Genomic DNA, 18,630 nt, shown 5'->3' with positions numbered 1-18,630 from the left:
ATGTACTCTTTACAATCTCTTTTACATACAACAAGAGCGAAAACGGTTCAATATTGGCAAGAGCAAAAACTTATATCGAACCGTACGAACTTTTTGCGCATTACATTATTCCAAATTCGAATAGTCATTCCATTGCACTTTCACATTCCAGTCCTAATAACAGGTGGAAATAACTGACGTCGACTGCCACATAACTGGTTAGACAGGACCACCTAAAACCCAAATTAGTTAAATTTTCCAAAGCTGGACTAACACACCTGTTTCGGGATCGTCTCTTATAACAATACGCTAAGTCTATGTGTAACGCGTACAACATTTTATTCCCACTTTACGACTAAAATTACCAAGTTGATGATAAAAACGAAATTTTGTAAACATTCTCATAACACAACCGAAATGTTAAGCGTTAAATAGTCTTTTCCATTACGCGATAACCAAAGCAGAATTTTCCACGAGCTGTACAACTAGTTGTTAAAAACTTCCGTGAAACTTTCACGATAATCGCCTCAAAAACATAAAATAACACTTCTTTATTGTAATTCTATCCAATCATACTACCTAACTACACGTGCATATAAATATACTGAAGCTAAAACAATAAAAAACAGACCACGGTCCCGTTTCAACATGTCCAATTTTTGCGATGTGTAATACTTAACACATACACGCTTCGATTTACAATTCGTGTTATTTTTACACCGGATCATTTTGAATCATTAACCAATACCAACTGTAACATGCAGCTCACACCCCCATTATTGTTTATGCAGCTTTGTTTTCACAATATTCTTCTCTCACGCATGCGTGGTATTGTCATAATAAGCTTATTATGCTTTTAACGCTTTCATAAACCTAAATAAATAAATAAAAAAATCAATCAATCAATGAAGTTTCTTTTCAAGTTTTGTGTTGTAGAATCCTCAGATTACCGTTTTTAAACATACAGAGAAAGTAAATACCTTGCCACGCAACATTAACTACACTCACTCTTACAAGTCTCTATGCCCCCGCTCCTCCAGGCCCACCCACCCCTTAATACTGTAACACCTAAACCCACCTCATCTGGTTCAGGTATTGCATTAATCACTTTCACAAGATCTCTTTCTTTAAAATGATCAATAACCGGCATTGTTTCATTGTAGAAAGTTTGAAATCTAAAGTAATAACACATGAAAATATACAATACACTTAATACATGGGTTAAGTGAGACAAATATAATGTTGTTTTGTCTACTGTATCCTTGAATACATCAGACTCTTAGTTACAGAATCTTCTTGAAAATCATAAAATATCACCAATTGTTTTTAAATATGATTTTCTAATTATGCTTGACAATTCTAAAGACGAAGCAAATACGAATAGGCGAGTAAGTTTGAGAATAGGCGAGTAAGTTTGAAAATAGCTGATTAAGTTCAAGAATAGGCGAGTAAGTTCAAGAATAGGCGAGTAAGTTCGAGAATACTCAAATAAGTTAAAGAATAGACAAGAACGTTCGAGATGCATTTACAAGCAACTAAAGGATTCAAGTGAGCTAAAAAATTGACTAGTAGTTTCCACACCAAACACCCTTTGTTATATAAACAATGTGAAATTTAAATAATCGCCTCATAAATAGCTAAAACTTGAAACAATTGCTGAACAATTTGGCTTGGGCGTATAAACACTTAAAATAATTAACAACTCACCCCATTTGAACTTATTCTTAACAAATATAGGGTAGCAATAATTAAACAATTTTTTTTTTTTTTGGGGGGGGGGGATTTTACGAAAAAAACCGTAAGCTTTCGATATCTGTGCCAAAGTATAAAAAAACAAGTCAAAAGATAGTGTACCCCACCTTGATTGTCTTTATACACCGAAACAGCAGAAAAGGATTAAATAAAAAGGTCTCACCTTTTCTTAAGACTGTTCTCGTTGTCATCCACACGACCACTTGTCTTCGCTCGCTCCAAAATCCTTTTCACACACACCTAGTAAACATACAGATTTCTGCAGATTTACAAACAATTAACGCGTGTCTGAGAAAAAAAATATTGTATCTTGACTCCCTTTACCTTGTATTTTTCTACATTAAACGAAGAGAAAATGTTTTCATCACTCACCAAAGTAAACCCACAGCAAATTTAATAAACTTTTTAATCCAATAAAATAAATTCACGCCAAACTTTTTTTCTTAAAGTATCTCTAACTCCTTCCTATTTTCATTTCACATTGGGTCCCTGATGTTTTCTATATAATTATCACATAAATTTCTCAGTGAGTTCACTGTAATTGCACCTACGCAAAATTAGAAAGACAAAATCAACTTACTTCTTCAGGGCAAGAGAAAAACAAAACCGCAAGTACATTAGCTTTGTGTTCCATTTCTTTATTCCAACCGCATAGGTTGTTTTCATTTCTTGGAAAGCCATCAACTAGGAATTTGCAATTTGGATTGTCATTCATAGCCTAAAGTTGTATGTGAACATTTATCAATAAAAGATTAAAAAACAGTAATTAAAACGTGAAATCTTTGGACAGTATCTCTCTTACCGCCTTTCCTCCCCTTTCTCTTTAAAAGATATTTGGGCTAGGGTATCTGACTTTTCAAAACATCTTTTCTGGGACTACCTAGTTTAATTTTTTGGATAGTTAATCAAGTCTTTAAAACAGGAAATGTTTGAAATTAAATTTAGAACGATTCCCTCAAAATTGTATTGTTTTTAATACAAGTTATTAAAACATGTATGGAGGAACAATATCGCTGAATATTGAATTGACCAATTCATCATAAAAGCTTCGCTTTCAACCCTAACTGCTTTTTGGAGGTCGTTGTAAATCACGCTGATGTAATTTTTTTTGCTTACACCTAAGATGCCTAATGACGTGAGATGGTGCTGGCGTGAAACTAGTTGGCCACATTTATCACTTTTACTTTGTTTTTCGTATAACCTATGCAGTATTTTTATGAATATAAATATTTTAGGTAAATTTTGTGCCGAAGTGAAATAAATTTATTAAAATTATGTTAAAAAACATCTCTAATCAAGTTTTAGTTTGGTACTGAAGATTCAACCCTCCATCTCAGTGTCATGGTGCCTTGAAAGGGATTTGTAAGTTTTTACTTGTACACTACAACCTTCTTTTAGTACTTTGTATTTTAGTTTCGAAGTAAACTTCATAGTTCATCATTCCCATAGCAGCCTTTCTAATTCACGTTGACAATTGGCGCTTACTGACACAAATAACGATGTGTTTACAATACAGGCAGGCAAATATAAGTCACACAATTTTTTCTGACTTAAAAAATGCATAAAATTATGCTGCCTGGTCAAGTTGTTTTTTGATCAATCTTAATCCAATCTTCAAGTCTCTTACCCAAACATCAGAATACTTGACCAACCAACTTGAAAACACCACCAAAACCACATTATGTAACAATCGGTTAGATTTAAAACAAACTAATTTTTTTCAAGCTATATAAGTTTACAAGGAAACATTTATACGCCTTTTTTCTAACCAGACTTTGATTGTGTTGCTTAATCTAAACTTCTCATGATCTCAATGACTTATGTGTAAAGTTATACATTGGCTAAAGTTAATAGAAAAACAAACCTTTTCAATCAAACGAACAGTAATTTCTACAGGAACAATTTTTCCTTCTTTAATGTAATGTTGAATTAGTTCACCATCTTTTGAACCGCTATTTCTTTCTGCTCTAAGCAAGTCTCCTGCAGACAAATGTATGAACCCATAATCCTATAAAAGAAACACTTTGTTGAGATAGGACATACAACAGTTCATTGCTTAAATGTTTTAAGACACTGTTTTTCTACTTCTTTTCTTGAGGTTACAAAAATATGAGCCCTACCTTACTGGCCCTTTTTAACATCAGATGGTTTTTATCTGACTAGACTTCTATTCTATTCTCATTGTTGTCAACCACAAGTCATTAAATCTTAAACTATTTATGTTTAAGTGGCAAACCATCGTAAGAAACTCATTCCAAGTAAACAACCAGATCACGAATGATGTCACGCATTTTCTTATCTCACAATATACTTTTTATTACAGATGTTAGTGACATCATTTGGCTAATAAATGATGGTCATATGCAAGAAAGTTTTATTGTGACCATAAAGGTAAAGGTAAAAAGATCCATATTTACAAAAATATTAGGTTTTTTGTCATTAGGTGACGGTATACCTTTATTATATCAAAAAATCGATTTTTTATTAGATTTTTATACTAAAGAAACGAGGATCTTTTCAATGGTGAAACTATTTATTTATTGAAAGGAAATATTGAGTTCATTCTAATCCCTAAATTTCATTAAATCTTAAAACTAAAGTTTGAGTTAAAAACTGGCTTTTTTGGAAAAAGTAAAATAAATCAAAAACAAAGACTTTGTGAAAAATAACTAAAAACATATCTATCACGATTTTAAAGAACATCGAATGAGAGTTGAAAACAAAGTAGCTTTGTAAATGAAGTCACTTTTTGAAGGCAGGGTGTGTTTCCAAAATGTCTCTATGCTTTTAAAAATTGAACTTCAAGCTTTTCCTGAAACTTATAGACCATGTTTTTCCATCTTCTTCTTCTGCTACTTGAGAAAAAGAATTTAACAAACGATATTGTCATCCCTGTCCTGACTTATTCTCTGTATTGTCAAACACAGATATATACAACGGATAGGAAAAACCATTATTAACCTGCGGTAACTTAAGTTCGTTTCTACTTAAAATTTTCACATATTCATTCAATATAGATCTTCTTATAGCTGCTGTGCCTGCTTCGATAAAAATTAACACAAACACAAATATTTAGACACAATAATAGACACAAACAGAAATATGCACGAAATTGGGTAATTTGTTCTACATTTTGCTAAGGAATAAGAATCCCTTGTAGTATAGAGTTTGGCATAATTAGGAAATTCGGGAAAGGTCTATTTGCTTTTGTTTATATACCAGTGCATCCCTTCCTAAATATCTATAAGGCTTTCGAAGATGGGCCTAACCTGGCAAGATTATATCAGCGACGTATCCAGGAATTTTTAGGGGGATATCAGACTGCCAGAACAGCAGGGGTCAAGCGTAAGCTGTGTGATTTTAGCAAATTTCGGTGCCTTAAACAGCTAAAAATAGTATAAAAATGCTGCCATTATGCTCAAAAAAGAGCTAAACTCGATCTAGTGAAATAAACATAGGGCAGCACTGCTAAGAATTTGTTTTTTTTTCATGCATTTGAATTTAATTTAAGGACAGCACCGACATATCCAGAGAGGTTTTGCTAACAATTTACCGGTATGGGATCCCAAATTCTTATTCCAAAAAATAAAAAATGCAAAGAAAAAAAAACCTCTAAAAAGCTCTAAGTAGTATGTTTTCCGAACCTTTAAAACGATTAAACTGCTTGGATTTGACATACATGCGATCACATTTGTAACATTTAAATGCTTTAAATTCACGAGCCTACCACCATTGTTACTCACTCGGTCATTTCAAAATAAATCGAGTGAACGATACCTTCAGCCTATGTTATAGACTTCACGCTATATCTGTGAACGTAGGCTAGTGAATGGTTTCCCATTGAAATCAATACAGCCTTGGGGACAAGGTTGGTAATCACTTGACGGAATTCTCCGCATTGCTCTAGTAGGTTCTGATAAGTTAGAAGATGATACCTACGAAGTGCTTATTAACAACTATAGAGAAAAGCCACATCGTATTGCACTAGAGAGAACATAGATATTCCTTATCAAAGCAGTTTTAAGCCTTCGTTAGTGTGGTAAAAAAAAATGTGATTGGTCTATTCTCTATTTGCGATTTTTATTTTCCATTAGGTGCACGATGTTCAAAATTGGTCAAATAAAACTTTTGAAGCTTCGTTTTTAGGGCTTCTTTCTTGACATTTACGTCTCCTTTCTTTCCCAGCTAAACATTAGAAGAGAACAGTCCTGGAAACAAGTTTGGCAAATTTTAGCAGATTTAATAACACTTTATATTGACCACCATTTTGAGGCCTTGTACACATGGCAAACGGTTAAAAACCTTTTCGAAACAAATTCAAATTTTCTCTTTTCCCTCACAAGTTTGCTGAACCCCTTACAGGTTATGAAACATGTGCAAGTTTTCTTTTTTCCCTTCGCAAGTTTAATAAACCATCACTACTATAAAACAGTGAAGAAAAAATATGGAATATTAACAGGTTCTCAAATAAATCTACAACAAACAGACTTTGTGTCGCCATTACATAAAAAACAGGAAACTAACAGGTGGCCTATATATTTATATTGTAAGTATTAATTCTGTGAAGAAAGTTTTAACAGGTATTTATCAGCAACAAAGACTAAAAATGAAAAATATACAAAATTATGTAATGAAATGAAAGTGATAACTGTACAAAATTTTGCTGTTTTGAGTGCCGCAAAGCCATTTTCAGGTGATCTAGGGACCTAAAAACCCAAAATTTCTCTTTCGGCACAAACCATGGTGGTGCCTCACGGAGATACTAACCTAAGCAAAAGTTATATATCAGAAAACGGTAGTCCCAAAAAACTCTGGTTACGTCACTGGACAGCGTTTAGTGGAAAATTAAGACTGGTATGCTATTTACTCATAAAATAATCCGTAGTATCATAACAGGAGCAATAAAACATCATTTTGAGAAAAATTTCATGTTAAAAATTCAAGTGAAATTTTTCGGGTGTCAGAGTTTGGGCGCCCATACCGGGCTACCGGTATAGAATTCCCACTGGATACATCACTGCATATATAGTCAGATGTGAGGAACATGCCTTTAGCTAAGTCAATATTAAAGGAGTGGTCCCATCGAATTTTTTTATTATTTCTTTGGATTTTCCACTATTGAATTAGTATAAAGTTTTTATTCTTTTTTCGAAAAATTGTTTATTGATCTTTTAATCAATGTGCAAAGATCGTCTTTTTATTAAGAACCTTTTGCTGTGACGAGAAAGAGAGAGAGAGAAAGAAAAGCTTGATACTCAGATCACATATATGAACACAGACACAGTGAAGAAGAATTAGAGAATAATATTATTGAAGAAGAAAAATTTTTGGAGAAGATGAGGATGGTGATAATGAGATGGAAACCTTTGATGAGCTTTTACAGGCACAGGGCTACAACTTTTTCAATTCGAGACCACTAAATAAGATGATAATAAAAACATTGAAACTGAGAGAGAAATGATATTTTTAGTAAAACATAAGGAAAGTTTTTGTGTTGGGAGAAACGATTGGTGCAAGTGCGAAAACTGCAAGACTGAAACTAGGGAGATTGATTGTCTTTGTTGCACGGAAATGGATGCATTAACAGACAAAAAATTCCAAGTTATATATGCTTAAACATATTTGTTTTAAATATAATTAAGCTACATAAAAATTATTGTTAAAATATCAAATAATAATAATATGTATGATTTTTAGGAATAAAATGAGGATTTCAAGCAACTTTGTCTCGTAAAAGTTATCTTACAGAACGTGTTAATATGCTTACACGAGACAAAAGGGGAATTTCTGCATGCCACACCTACATCCACATCTTTTCGGTTCACGGCTTACAAGCAATTTTTGGGTCGTTTTCTAACAACTTGGAAAAGGCAATCGCGAGTTATACTGTCGCGTGTTGTGTGGAAAATAATAAGTTTTCCCTGAAGAGAATGGTGTCTAAAATATTTCTAATTATGAAATTGCGATCTTGGATTCTCTAGAATATTATTCTATTTGATGAATTGTCTTAACACACAAAAAATTCATTCGCCAACCATGACGTCACAGCTATTTAAACAGGATAGTAAATTAAAGCTGAATCAAAGAAAAAAAAACAACTTTTTTTAAAAAAAATTATTTCATAATAATAAATAAAACATTTCCGATAAAATAAGATTAAATTATTTTTTTGATTTTTTGTGGGACCACTCCTTTAGCTAGCTAAGTAAATATTAAATGAAAAAGATCTTTATCATATAATTAGCTGTACGAGTAACTAATTATATATACTGCCCGTATCATATAAATATCATGACAGGCTATTTATCCTGTTGCAGGCTAGTTTTCGATCTCTCTCTCTGACTGTTGAACATTGGCAACCCCCAACAACTACATACAAAGTCTCTTTAGTCTTTGAAGACAAAACAAAAGGAAAACAGAGAAAAAAAGCAACAAAACCTTGACTAAATTAGCACACTGTGTCCCTTTTCCTGCCCCAGGACCACCAAGCACAAACAAGACTTTGGGAAGCTCATCCTTATTTTCATTCGACATTGTTTTTGAAGACAGTGTAGTGACTGAAGCAGGTTTCACAAGGGATCTTGAAATGATGTTAAACAAGGCACCGGACAACGTAAGCATTTCACATGCGTATTTTAAAGCAATGGACAGTTTTTAAGCGGTATTTGCGTTGTCAACAATAGCATTCTTTTCTTCAGTTCAGTGTCCAAATTCCTGGTGCCAGCAGATTGACAAAATGGAGCCAAGGTGACGTCAATGAATCATAACCCGCGGTCACCCAGTAGCCACTTTTAAACCTATGACCCTAGATATTCCCTGCCCCTCCTCCCGTCTCCAACGAAAACAAACACCTACCTATTCTCGTTCCCAGAGCTTCTTTTTCCTTTTCTGCAGCCGCATATTAGAAAGCGAAAAAAGAAGCCCCGGGAACGAAATTGCTCGGCCCCGAAAACTATTTGAGATTAAAACCTCGAAAGTAGCTCTGGACTTGTCTGGTCACTTGGTAAAAAAACCCATTATATCTGGGTATTTTTCTTGACCTGATGTTGTGCTTGTGAAGTAGCCGTTTTGAATTTAACAACTTTGTGCGCGGGACCTAATTGGATTAGCGATTTACCACAACGAGTAACCGGTTCTGGCAGTACGGTGGAAGATCCTGAAAAGAACCAAATTTGCTAATGACTCAAAAGGACTTATTTAAATTTTTTAACAACTTTTTAATGTTTAAGGTTAATTTTTTACTGTGTTTTATTTATACCATTTTTTTAATATTTCCTAAAATATAGGCCTTAATACATAAAACTAAACACCAAACTTGCCACCCAGCAGAAATTTCTTTTTAAAGACAGTAAATCGATATGGGCATGCGCAGTTATTTACACCAGTGACTACATTATTTCTACAGCGTGCGATCGGTCCCCAAAAAAGTATAAACAGATCGTACTTGTTCGATAGCAAAACTGCCGTTGTTAAAAATGAGCCAATCATAAACCTAAGAAAATGTAAACAAGACGCCATCATGCTGAAGCAAAAAACAACGGATTTCTTTAAAAAATTAAGTGGTTCTTGCATGGCAAAAAATTATTTTTTTCTTGAATGAAAAGAACTCTCACTCTCGCTCGAAAGATATCGCAACTTCGTGATAACGAGATTTAAGAGGAAATTCAAAATAGCGGGGTTTCAATTTTTACGAGTTGCAGTATTTAAAACCATTTTGCCTATTTTTTGGCTGCCAAAAAGAACGTTAGCAATCAAACAAGACTAAATTTGATTTATATGAAATTTTTTGAAATTGTCGCTTAGAGACTACTACAAAAAGTTTTAAGTCCGTTGTCCGTGTATGAAAAATGACAGGTTTTTCTCAGACTGTTTTTAGTGTGGTCATAATAAGGCAGGGACGGGTAAAGAAAACAAACAAACATCTATAGTATTGCAAAATAACTCCTGCGTCTCTTATTTAATGCGCTTGGTATATGAAAAGAAACAGACTGAAAGTAGTCATATATACAACATCCACATCGACGGGTTTGTCTTAAAGTGCAAGCTTTAATTCTCTTAATTTTTCAGACATCTTTCTCTCGTATTGATGATTTTATAGAAGGCTATACATTCCGATGACGTGTGCACGCATCATAAGCAGGCAATTTGAAAATATCAAAGCAAAACAGTAATCCAGAAGTAACGAATCCAGTGTACATAGCCGGCGGCTAGAGTGTTTCCTAAAGTGAAGGGAATTCTTCATTGTTTTCTAACTGAATTTTTTTTCCGCCTCCAAATCCCATGGACTCGTCTCTGCGTCCGCTACGACCACCGCGTCCACGACCTCTTCCACCACGTCGCCCTTTGTCTGTGTCCATATGCCTGTTGTCCCCAGATGTATATTGAAATTCCAAATTCAAGTGCTCCTTTACTCGGCCAGATGTTTTTAATTTCTCTTCAATGTACTAAAACGAAGAGTGGAAAACATAAAATTTTACGAATCCCTTTTTTATATGTGGCTTAGGTTTGTTCTAGTTGTTGCAGAATAAGCGATTAGGTTCTTGGAAAAAATCGCATTTGTAGTCCTGCAAAATACACCTACCCTTTTTGGGAAAAATAGAGATCCGTCAGCTTCGTTTTCTTCTTCCGTCGGTTTTTTCAATTGTTTCAAGCCCTTAATCTTCTCACCCTCGTTCGCTTTTCGAATGTTGTACTGTGGTTTTGATCGCGACTGTTCCAATTGCTGTTTGTACTCGTCAAAAGAAATCTGTGGTGCTTCAACATTTTCCTTGTTTTCTTCGTTTCCTGATACGTTGCTGTTAAAAAGGTGAAATATTGATTTTAGTGTTTAATTGCCAGTCTCTAGTATTGCATACAGCACGGTTCCTATGCAGCTTATAAGATTTTCGACTATGTATTATGCTAAAAATACTCTTAGCCTTAAATAAATTAAAATAATTAGCTTATTTGGTACTATCGACAAAATCTAATGCGCAATAATTATGACACAAATAACTTCCAGAATTCCAGTGTTGTTATTCTACTTCTTCAAAAACTTTCCTATACACCAAAGTATTTCACAATAAACCAATTTGAATTTATCTTTTTAATTTATTCTTTCAATTTCACATTTTCTTAAGAAAGATAGTCTATCAATGAAAGTTGAAAAAAGTAGCTTTAAAAAGGATATACTTTTTTTCTACTTTAGTAGGTTAAATTCCTCAAAAGGATCCAAAAGATATACCAATATTGATTTTTTAATGTTTTTTTTTAAAAGCAAGTTTCAGAGTTCTTCGAAATGGAACTGACCTTGAAGATTTAGATGACCATCTCTAGCTAGCAATTTTAAACAGGAGACAAATTAAGAGATTGAAAAATAGTTCTAGTTTGAAACGAATAATTAAAGGGGAATTTCGATTTTTAGAGCACACCTGATTGACACCCATAATTTTTATGAAAAAAACATGAAATAAATAAATCCCTTCCAGGATAACACCCATCATGCTTTAAATTGTCTTATTCGTGTTTATAAAATTTGATAGGTTACATGATTAAACTGTGTGGCTTCGTTTACGAATTTACGTTTTTGAGCAAAATTTTAGAAGAAAAATTTAAAAATTGTTTATGGAGTTGTGGCCACCCTGTCAAACTAAAGTTTGCTCATAGGCACTTGTGTAATTCTTCTTGTCCAAGATTTCCCTAACCCCCCTGCTGCCTATCTTGTATTCAAAATCTTAATAATACTATGACATTGTGCAGAGAAAAACTCTACTAAGGAAAATTTGAAAACAGCTTTAAACATACCCAGTTTCTGTGGTTTCCTCTGTATTTTCTGCAGGGACATCTTCAGCTTCTTTTGGAGTTCCAAAACCACTTTGTTGCTCCTCACTACATAAAGAATAGACAAACAACAGTCAAAGAAAAGTCACAAAAAACATTTAAAAAGTTAATTTGAAGCAAATTCGTTTTTATAAACTATAAATGAAGCAACTTTGATTACATGCCAGTGGTTTTAACCAGTTCAGTCCTGACAGCTTGTTTTCCAGAGCAAAAATTGGTCTTTCCACCTAATAGATAAACTTACCCTTTGTTTTAAGTTTTATAATATTATATCAAAAAATAGCATTACAGCCGTCCAAATTAAAAACTGCACAAAGTCAGAACTGCTTTTTGGAGATATAAAATACAAGAAAATGCACAAAGGAAAAAGTTCATTTAATTTTTTTAGATTAAAAGGTAACCACAACAACACATCTACCACATTTATGCCTGAGAGGACTACACCTTGACAATATTTATTTAGTGAGCATTTCAATTTTTTAAACTATATAGTGGGCAAAATATAACACTAAGCACTCACAAGGTTAGAAGCGGTAGTCAGGGCTGAAAGAGGATAAATTTTGAAACACCTAACTTTTTCATTTAAAAATAACACAATTTAGCCACCGAAGGCAGCTTGCATACATACCTTGCTGCCAATTCATCTTGTGCAGTTCCCCAGTTATATTGTCCAGATCCATCACGTTTATCAAATGCCTTCACAGAACTACTTAGGATGAAAATATATGTTAATTATAAGATAAGAACAATTAATAAAAAATAAATAGGAAAAGTGAAAACATTTCTTATATTAATAGCTGTTCCTTTTCAGAGTCAAATTAGAGGAGATTTGAGGACTTCTGTCTGTACAAAATGGCTAAGTAAAGCATTTTTACGGTGCCCCTAAGAGTAAATAAAAATTGCTGACAGGCAAACCTGTGCACTTTTGCATGCCTTTACTAGTTTTAATATCATACTCTGAAAGCAGTTATTGGAGTGGTCTATTTTTTAATCAAATTTATTGCTTTAGAAAACTAAAGTTTCTTTTTACAAGATTTATGGTATTACAAATACAATCAGTATAATTCTTTTTGCACATAGATTACCACTAGATTATCAACATCCCCTAATTTTCAGGAAAAAATAAAAAGTGTAAAATGTGCAAATCAACGTGATGAAAATGTGTTTTAAAGTTTAAAGTTGGGTAAATAACATTGTTGGTAAATAGGCTTTGATTGTGTTCTACATAAAGGGAATTAATTTTCGCAATAAACTTTTTAAAAACAAAATTTTCATGACAATTTATTTCGCCAAGTTAACAAGTCCTGATTTTTTGCAACATTTTCGTTATCAATTTATACCGTTTTTCAAGCAAAAATTAATTCCGTTAAGGTAGTTCACAAATTCTAATTATTGGCTTTACTTATTTGTATGTTTTAAAATACTTTTTGAATAACAAATAAAAAAAATTAGACCTAGAGCAAATAAAAGGATGAAAAATTTTTGAGAGTAGAATACTGTAAATATAAATTCACCTCTTATCACTTCCACTGCGTCTATCAAATTCCCGTCCACCACGACCACCTCTTCCTCGTCCACCACGACCACCTCGCCCCCCTCGGAAACCACCTCTTCCTCCTCTCCTCTCATCCTCATTGTCGTTACTGCTACCAAATCCAGAAGGTGCACCAAATCCAAATCCAGTGTTACTGGGTGCTCCAAAGCCATCAGAAGCAGGTGGGCCTCCAGGTGAAGCAGCTTGGGGACAATTTCTTACAAAATGACCCTCTTCTCCACAGCGGTGACAAGCACCTCTAGGACCTCTTGGACCACCTCCAGTGCTAGGGTTGCTATCCCCAAAACCACCAGTGTTTTCATCCTGTGGGGAATTTACTGAACCAAAACCACCACCACGACCTCTTCCTCTCCCTCTATCACCACCACGACCACGACCTCTACCTCGACCTCTAGGTCTGTCAGATGTCTCCGATCTCCTAGCTAAAAATGAATTATGAATATATCAAGTAGCGGTAATTTTTTGTTAAAAATACCTCCTCTTTTAACAACCACATTTTAATAAGCAAAACTTATTTTTATTCTGTAATCATTGTCACAAATGCAATTGATGGATTTTGTTGTTGCATCATTTATTTACTTAGTGGTGAAAGGTAATCTGTATGAAGAGGCAACTTGCTAACATAATTTAAAAGATGCTAAACATGTATAATAACTTCGTTATTATACATGTTATTTACATGTTTATATTACTAATAAAGTTGCATAAAAAATATTTTTAACTTTGAAACTTAGTTTATCATAAATATAAGGCCAAAGGAAGTCGTACCTCAGTTTACTGTCGGCCGCCCGCATGTATATTTACCACTGCATGAAAAATTTCATTATTTAAAAAAATTTCATTATTGTCTTCACTTTCCCTCCAGAGAATGAAAATATGAAGTAATCACTCAAAGAATATCTTAATAAACCCCTCTGACATGCTTCGCACATCACCACACCATCATCACTGAGGATTTCCAACAACAACTCACCAATCACCGCACATGTCGTCATGCTTTATTTCCTGACCCTCCCATTTTAAGTCCCCCTGAATTACTGAACCGATATAGTAAAACATATATTAATAAAATAAAAAAATAATTAAATATTTAATATACATAAATGATGAACATATTCATCACAGTTCCACAAAGAAAAAAATGAAATATACTCAATGCATCCTATTTCGAAAAATCTATGGCGTAATTTTGATTGATGTCGCAATCGATCGAAAGTGTTCTTTTTTTGAATGTTTTCAAATATAATGTAATGTGTTAATTTAAATTTCGAAGGGCCTTTGTTCCAATGCGTGCCTAACAAATTCGTTCGATCAAGCCTTGCCTCATTTGGATATATGTCTCAGTCTCCAGAGGTTTTCTTTCGACGCTGTAGTTCCGGTTCGGGATTTGAGGGTTTCGGGTTCAAGCTAACTAGGCGGAGGGACAAAATAATGAATAATGAAGATTTCCTGCATGGTACACCTGAGATACAGACGACGTTAAACTGAGGTAAAAATTCCTTTGGCCTAATCTGCACGGAAAGTTATATCATGTTGACAATGCAATGTATCACTGTTTTTAGTGAAATTGCAATATAAACAAACTTTGTCAAAAGTACAGTTTGCTTACTAATTATTATATAGTCAAGTCAAACTCTTATTACTTTTATGGTTAGAGATATCAAAATTAAAGTACCGTGTTGCAATTATGGAATAATTCAGGTGATTTCAGAAAGTTTGGAATAAAATTGCATTTCTTATAAAAAAAATTGACTAAACATGCTTTCTATGCAATGTTTGCCATCTTCGTTTTGTGTGCAGGGCAAGTGTCTTCCATATAATATTTTATAATCCTGTATTTATGCTATGCATTATGTAGCCACGCTGTATCCTCTTGTCACTGTCTAGGTCAGCAAGCTCCAGTTGGATGGAGTACTCTTCCACTATTGAAAATATCTGTACTAGCTAGCTAGCTACATGGAAATTTTTAACATTATAAAAGAAATACTAACTTTCAGATGATTCAGTAGGTGGAGCATCTATTTTTGATGGCTTGTCTTTAGTTCCCTTTGTCGGTTTGGCATCCTTTTTTACCTTGGGCTTGACTTCCTTTACCTTCTTTGGTTTCTCTTGGGCAGATCTAATCAGCTCTAAGGGGTCATCAGTCATATCACTATCGATACCAATAAAGCGATTATTAATACCTACAGAATATTCTGAATCCATATCGCCAGCCGGCATGGTACCTGGATTCGATTACTTTGGATTACTTTCTGAATAAAAAACTGTAAATTCAACGCAGAATGCGTCTTCTTCGACAGCGCTTGGTAATGGAAGCTGGATTGTGAGCAGGCAAACAAGGCAGGGAGATGCAATAATCAAAAGGGTTTATTTCCCAGACCCCGGACTAGCAAAACGATCGGGCCAGTTTTCTGAAGGTATCGACACTAGGATGAAAAGCAGTCGCCAAGACGCCTTGTTCTTTCAACCAAATCGGCTAAGTACCATTTGTTATACTGAAAAATGTTTAAAGTTATGATCAAACGCGTGAAGTCCGCGCCCTAAATAATTCCCGCGTCTTTAAACCCGCAAAAACTCGCTTACACAGATTAATATATTCATTTGTGTTTTGCTGCTCCCCCCTGGTTGGTGGTAAATGCCATCCCGTCGCCACACCCGGATTTTAAACATGAACAGTTTTGTTCTTAGCCCGTTTAAAAAGCGGTCATGTTTGCAAACAGGACATCCCTGGTTTTAACGCTTTTTTAACGTGTGCAGAACACTCGCCGAATATAATAATAATAATAATATATATATATATATATATATATATATATATATATATATTTTAGCTCCATAATTGTACAAAATGGCTCTTCTCCTGAAATAACATATGATATTCGGCATAAAGGTTAATATATAAATAAAAAACAAACAAAAAAACAAAAAAAAAAACGAAAGCCAGTTCATAATATAGTATATAGTACAAATAATAATATAGTACAAAAGTATTAGAAAGAGAATTGTAGAAGAGATCAAGTAATAGTAAGATGGATAATTATGTGAAACATACTAGCTATATGTTCTAAAACGAGTTGTTGTAAATGCAAAACAAAAACAAAAACTGGCGGATTAGGAATGATAAAATATAGAGAAAATAGGTGACTTGGAAAAAAGAGAGATTCTGATAAATTAGGTAGTCGAAAATCTTATTGATTGTTCAGATCTTATAAAATATAGTCATATAAATCACTAACATATTTAAACAGTTATAAACAGAGGCAAAGTTGGACTAAGTTTTAATGCATACTGTAGAGAGCCTGCCTATGGTACTCAATGAAGAATAGTGGTAGCAGTAGCGAGGATAAAATAAAATTGGATGGCAAATAATAGGTAGAAGACAAAAAGGCTAAAACAAACAAACAATAAGGTACACAAACAAGAAGGCAATAAGGTATGAAGTATAATTAGGCTAGGCTCCGAGCTAATGATTAATCTAGCAGATAGCTTTTAGTGTTTTTGCAAAAATCCGAGTAAACTTTTGCATTTCTACAGTTGCCAGGCAGATTGTTAAATATTTTTCATGCTTCGTACTCAAAAGTATTCGCAACGTTGACCATGCATGCAATCTTTATACCGTCGTTTTGTTGGCGACGTGATGGTCGCACTGGTTCCTTCATTTGTTGCATTGGCAGGAACTTCGGCCAATCGTCAGTGTTAATAGATTTCCAAGCAAGTTTGGAAATGCTGAACTCGGCTCGTTCTTGCACTGGAAGCCACTTGAGTCCAGCAACGTCATTGATTTTGGAATAACGTAAGCATTCAAAACTTGCAGCTGCATTTTGTACTCTCTGCAGCTGGTTCATCAAGTATGTTGGTGCTCCGTGATAGATTGCATTACCATTATCCAGTTTGCGTAACACCAGTGTTTCAGCGAGTTGCTTACGAAGTTTGAAGGATAAGAACATTTTCAAGTGAGCTAGTGCTTTTAGTGTGCCAAATGATGAAGATGTGGTTTTATTGATATGGCTGTTCCATTTCAAGTCTTCTCTGAACGTTACACCAAGCAGCTTGAATTTGGAGGTCTGTTTGATTTTACTTCCGTCTGTTGAGAATATTTCATATTTAAACTCGTGATGTTTCCTCATTTGCTTTGTGGAAAAAAAAATGGAATTAGTCTTTTTCGCATTGAAGATGAGGCTACTGTTTTTCGACCATGACTGCACTTTTGATACATCTTCATTCATTTTCGTGACATAATGATCAAAAATTATTGGTTTGCAGGAACGGTATATGCTTGTGTCGTCAGCGTACTGGATCAACTCCGCATCTGTTTCCATGCTCATATCTGATACGTAGATGTTGAAAAGTATTGGACCCAAGATGCTACCTTGAGGAACACTGTTCGTTACAGTAACTTCTTGTGATACGTTATCATTGACTTGGGTAAATTGGCGTCGACTCGAAAGGTAGTTTGCTAGGAGGTACATGGATATGGCTTTTAGACGAAGGAAACTGAACCACAACTTCGACCCTAGGGCATGTAGCGTTTTTTGATATGAGGATGAAACGCGTACGCGTTTCATCTTTATATAAAAGGTCGAGGTTGAACTGAACCAGTGAATTCGCCAGCCAGGGAAATGTATCTGAGCATGCGCAGTTTTGTTTGCTTGATTCTGCTTTAAAAGTCAAAGCTAAAAAATATGCTTAATTTTCATTATAGTAAAGATGAAAGCATTTTCTGAATTTATTTTCATTATTAAAAATGTCTGCCTGTGTAACATTTTAAAATTGATTCCAAAGCAAAGCTGCGAAGATAAAGTATAATACGCATGCGCAGATGTTAAACGCTAGAATCGGCAGCGAAGAAGAAGTACGCCTTAAATGGAAGGCGACCCCTCCATTAAAGTTATTAAAGCTATTGAATTTATCTCAAGAAAAACGTGGGATCAAGTAACCACCCAACCCTCTGTTTCGACGCACCTGCTACGCCCACTTGCAGACAAAGAACACTGTCTTATCTTGAATGGAAACATTTTATGTACTTTATATTTTATTATCTAAAAATGCATATAATGTTCCCAATTTGACTTTAAGTTTTTTGGTTCGTTGAACTACAGTTCAATTTAGTTTACATTCTTACAGATTTAACACCAGCAAAACGCGTTTTCAACACGTGTGATGTATGATTCACATGGATTCAGAGACCTTCTTCTACGTTCCAAATCTAGTACCCGCTGGTTTACTGAGCGTGTACAGTCTATTATTTAATGGAGATCGTGCCCGACGACATGATCGTAAGTCCCGTCCTTAAATCAGAAGAGAAAATTTTGTTAAACAAGTCATGCGCAGTAAAGACACACTAGGTCGAGCAGAAATGTAATCCTATGATCTCATTGGGATGTATATGAAATGGTACTCTGTTACTAGTGCTCTTTAGAACTGTGCGACATCGTCGGGTGCCCCTCCACAGGTGAGTACAACATAATCCGGCTTTTTTCGTGTGATGGAAAACATGGCTGCTCATATGAGGGATGGTGGTGAGT

General features: G+C 34.4%; 2 protein-coding genes across 3 annotated transcripts; both read right to left on the bottom strand.

The window, feature by feature from the left end:
- Positions 1-520: 520 nt before the first annotated feature.
- LOC130629726 (UMP-CMP kinase-like) lies at positions 521-8,574 on the bottom strand. Its single transcript, XM_057443055.1, has 6 exons — positions 8,170-8,574; positions 3,596-3,739; positions 2,312-2,449; positions 1,895-1,971; positions 1,058-1,154; positions 521-852 (listed from the first exon to the last, which is right to left on the bottom strand). The coding sequence occupies exons 1-6, from the start codon at positions 8,350-8,352 to the stop codon at positions 814-816; spliced, it is 678 nt and encodes a 225-aa protein (XP_057299038.1). The 5' UTR covers positions 8,353-8,574; the 3' UTR covers positions 521-813.
- A 1,080-nt stretch (positions 8,575-9,654) lies between these two features.
- LOC130629723 (uncharacterized) lies at positions 9,655-15,443 on the bottom strand. 2 transcript variants are annotated; one of them, XM_057443048.1, is made up of 6 exons: positions 15,097-15,443; positions 13,065-13,527; positions 12,179-12,259; positions 11,515-11,598; positions 10,313-10,526; positions 9,655-10,175 (listed from the first exon to the last, which is right to left on the bottom strand). In XM_057443048.1, the coding sequence occupies exons 1-6, from the start codon at positions 15,323-15,325 to the stop codon at positions 9,951-9,953; spliced, it is 1,296 nt and encodes a 431-aa protein (XP_057299031.1). In that variant the 5' UTR covers positions 15,326-15,443; the 3' UTR covers positions 9,655-9,950. The 2 variants fall into 2 exon arrangements, with proteins under 2 accessions (XP_057299031.1, XP_057299032.1); XM_057443049.1 differs by having other exon boundaries at positions 12,179-12,256.
- Between the last annotated feature and the right edge of the window lie 3,187 nt (positions 15,444-18,630).

Source organism: Hydractinia symbiolongicarpus, chromosome 2, assembly GCF_029227915.1.
Source record: "Hydractinia symbiolongicarpus strain clone_291-10 chromosome 2, HSymV2.1, whole genome shotgun sequence".
In the NCBI taxonomy this organism is placed as follows: domain Eukaryota; kingdom Metazoa; phylum Cnidaria; class Hydrozoa; order Anthoathecata; family Hydractiniidae; genus Hydractinia; species Hydractinia symbiolongicarpus.
This window is presented reverse-complemented; position numbering and strand designations above follow the sequence as displayed.